This window comes from Aegilops tauschii, chromosome 2 (genome assembly GCF_002575655.3).
Source record: "Aegilops tauschii subsp. strangulata cultivar AL8/78 chromosome 2, Aet v6.0, whole genome shotgun sequence".
In the NCBI taxonomy this organism is placed as follows: Eukaryota; Viridiplantae; Streptophyta; class Magnoliopsida; order Poales; family Poaceae; genus Aegilops; species Aegilops tauschii.
This window is the reverse complement of record NC_053036.3, coordinates 55,655,543-55,656,744: the sequence shown is the minus strand read 5'-3', so window position 1 is coordinate 55,656,744 and position 1,202 is coordinate 55,655,543. Positions and strand designations below refer to the sequence as shown.

Genomic DNA, 1,202 nt, shown 5'->3' with positions numbered 1-1,202 from the left:
TAGATCCACATGTGTGTGATGTTACGTTGACCGTTATGACATGTGGGCCCCACACGCCGACATCATCTCTTTTCTTCCTCCTCTCTCTCATGCATTTCAACAAGCACCTCGTGTGCACGCAGATGACTCACGAAGTCACGATCCCGGCGCTCCTCCCGTGCCGTACCTTCACATGCTCATGGCGGCGTGGCCAGAAACACGAGGTGCTTCATGAGCTGCACCTTCAGTCGGGCAGCACCACAACACCACCGCACCTTTCTCATGCACATGGCGACCAGTGGGTGCCAGTAGCAAATCGAGCGTCCCGACTTTTGCGGCGCCGGCTGCGTGGGCTGGCGCAGTCCGGCATGAAGGCGGTGACGAACACGGCGGCCGCGACCTTGTCAGGGAACTCCTCGGATGCGAGCATGATGCTCATCCCGCCGAAGTTGTGGTCCACTTCCACCGCCCTCTCGCCGTCCGGGAAGTCGCGGAGCGCGTCCAACAATGGGCGGGTGTAGTCCTCGAAGGTGGGCGTGTTGCGCAGCCGGCGCGCGTTGGCGCCGCAGGCTGCGAGGTCCGACGCATCCACGCAGTGCCCTGCGACGCGGAGCAGGGTGGCCACCTTGTACCAGCACCACCCGCTGTGGCCCGTGCCGTGCGCCAGGATGAGGCGCGTGGTCCTGCCTGTCATGAACGCCTTTAAATCATCTACAACGGTCATCAATCGTTTTAGGCAGTTTTTGAGGCGAATTACGAATAAAGTGATAGTTTTTGGGTCAAAATATTAAAAAAGGTACTCTCTCCATTTTTAAATATAAGTTTTTATACAGATGCCACTACATACCACATACGAATGTATATAGATACGTCTTAGAGTGTAGTTTCACTTATTTTGCTTCGTATCTAGTCCATAATAGAATCTGTACAAAAACTTATATTTAGGAACGGAGGAAGTAGTTTTTCTTGTCAAATACTCACCGTCCCTAGACCGTAATCCACACTAGCCGGGTCAGCCCGATTCTTCTCTGCTCACCGCCACGAGTCCCTGACATGCCAAGACCAACATATTTCCTTTTATTTTTTTTTCATGTAGCTTCATCTCAACGTGTCAAAAAAAAAGTTTCTTCTCAACATTGGTTGGCTGTTTCCTGCGGACGGACAACGCTCATCAGATCCCTTGCACGACTTGTTCATTCCTCCTCTTTTTAACCGTCCACCTT

The 1,202-nt window shown here is 52.5% G+C and overlaps 1 protein-coding gene across 1 annotated transcript; it reads right to left on the bottom strand.

Annotated features, from left to right (window-relative positions):
• Positions 1–259: 259 nt before the first annotated feature.
• On the bottom strand, positions 260–703 carry LOC109750594 (putative inactive methylesterase 20). Its single transcript, XM_020309553.1, has one exon. It carries the CDS (start codon positions 701–703, stop codon positions 260–262), a length of 444 nt encoding a protein of 147 aa, XP_020165142.1.
• Positions 704–1,202: the final 499 nt, after the last annotated feature.

What these genes read in the sequence shown, in the direction of transcription:
- LOC109750594 (XM_020309553.1), bottom strand. Translation starts at nt 703, where the DNA reads ATGACCGTTGTAGATGATTTAAAGGCGTTCATGACAGGCAGGACCACG.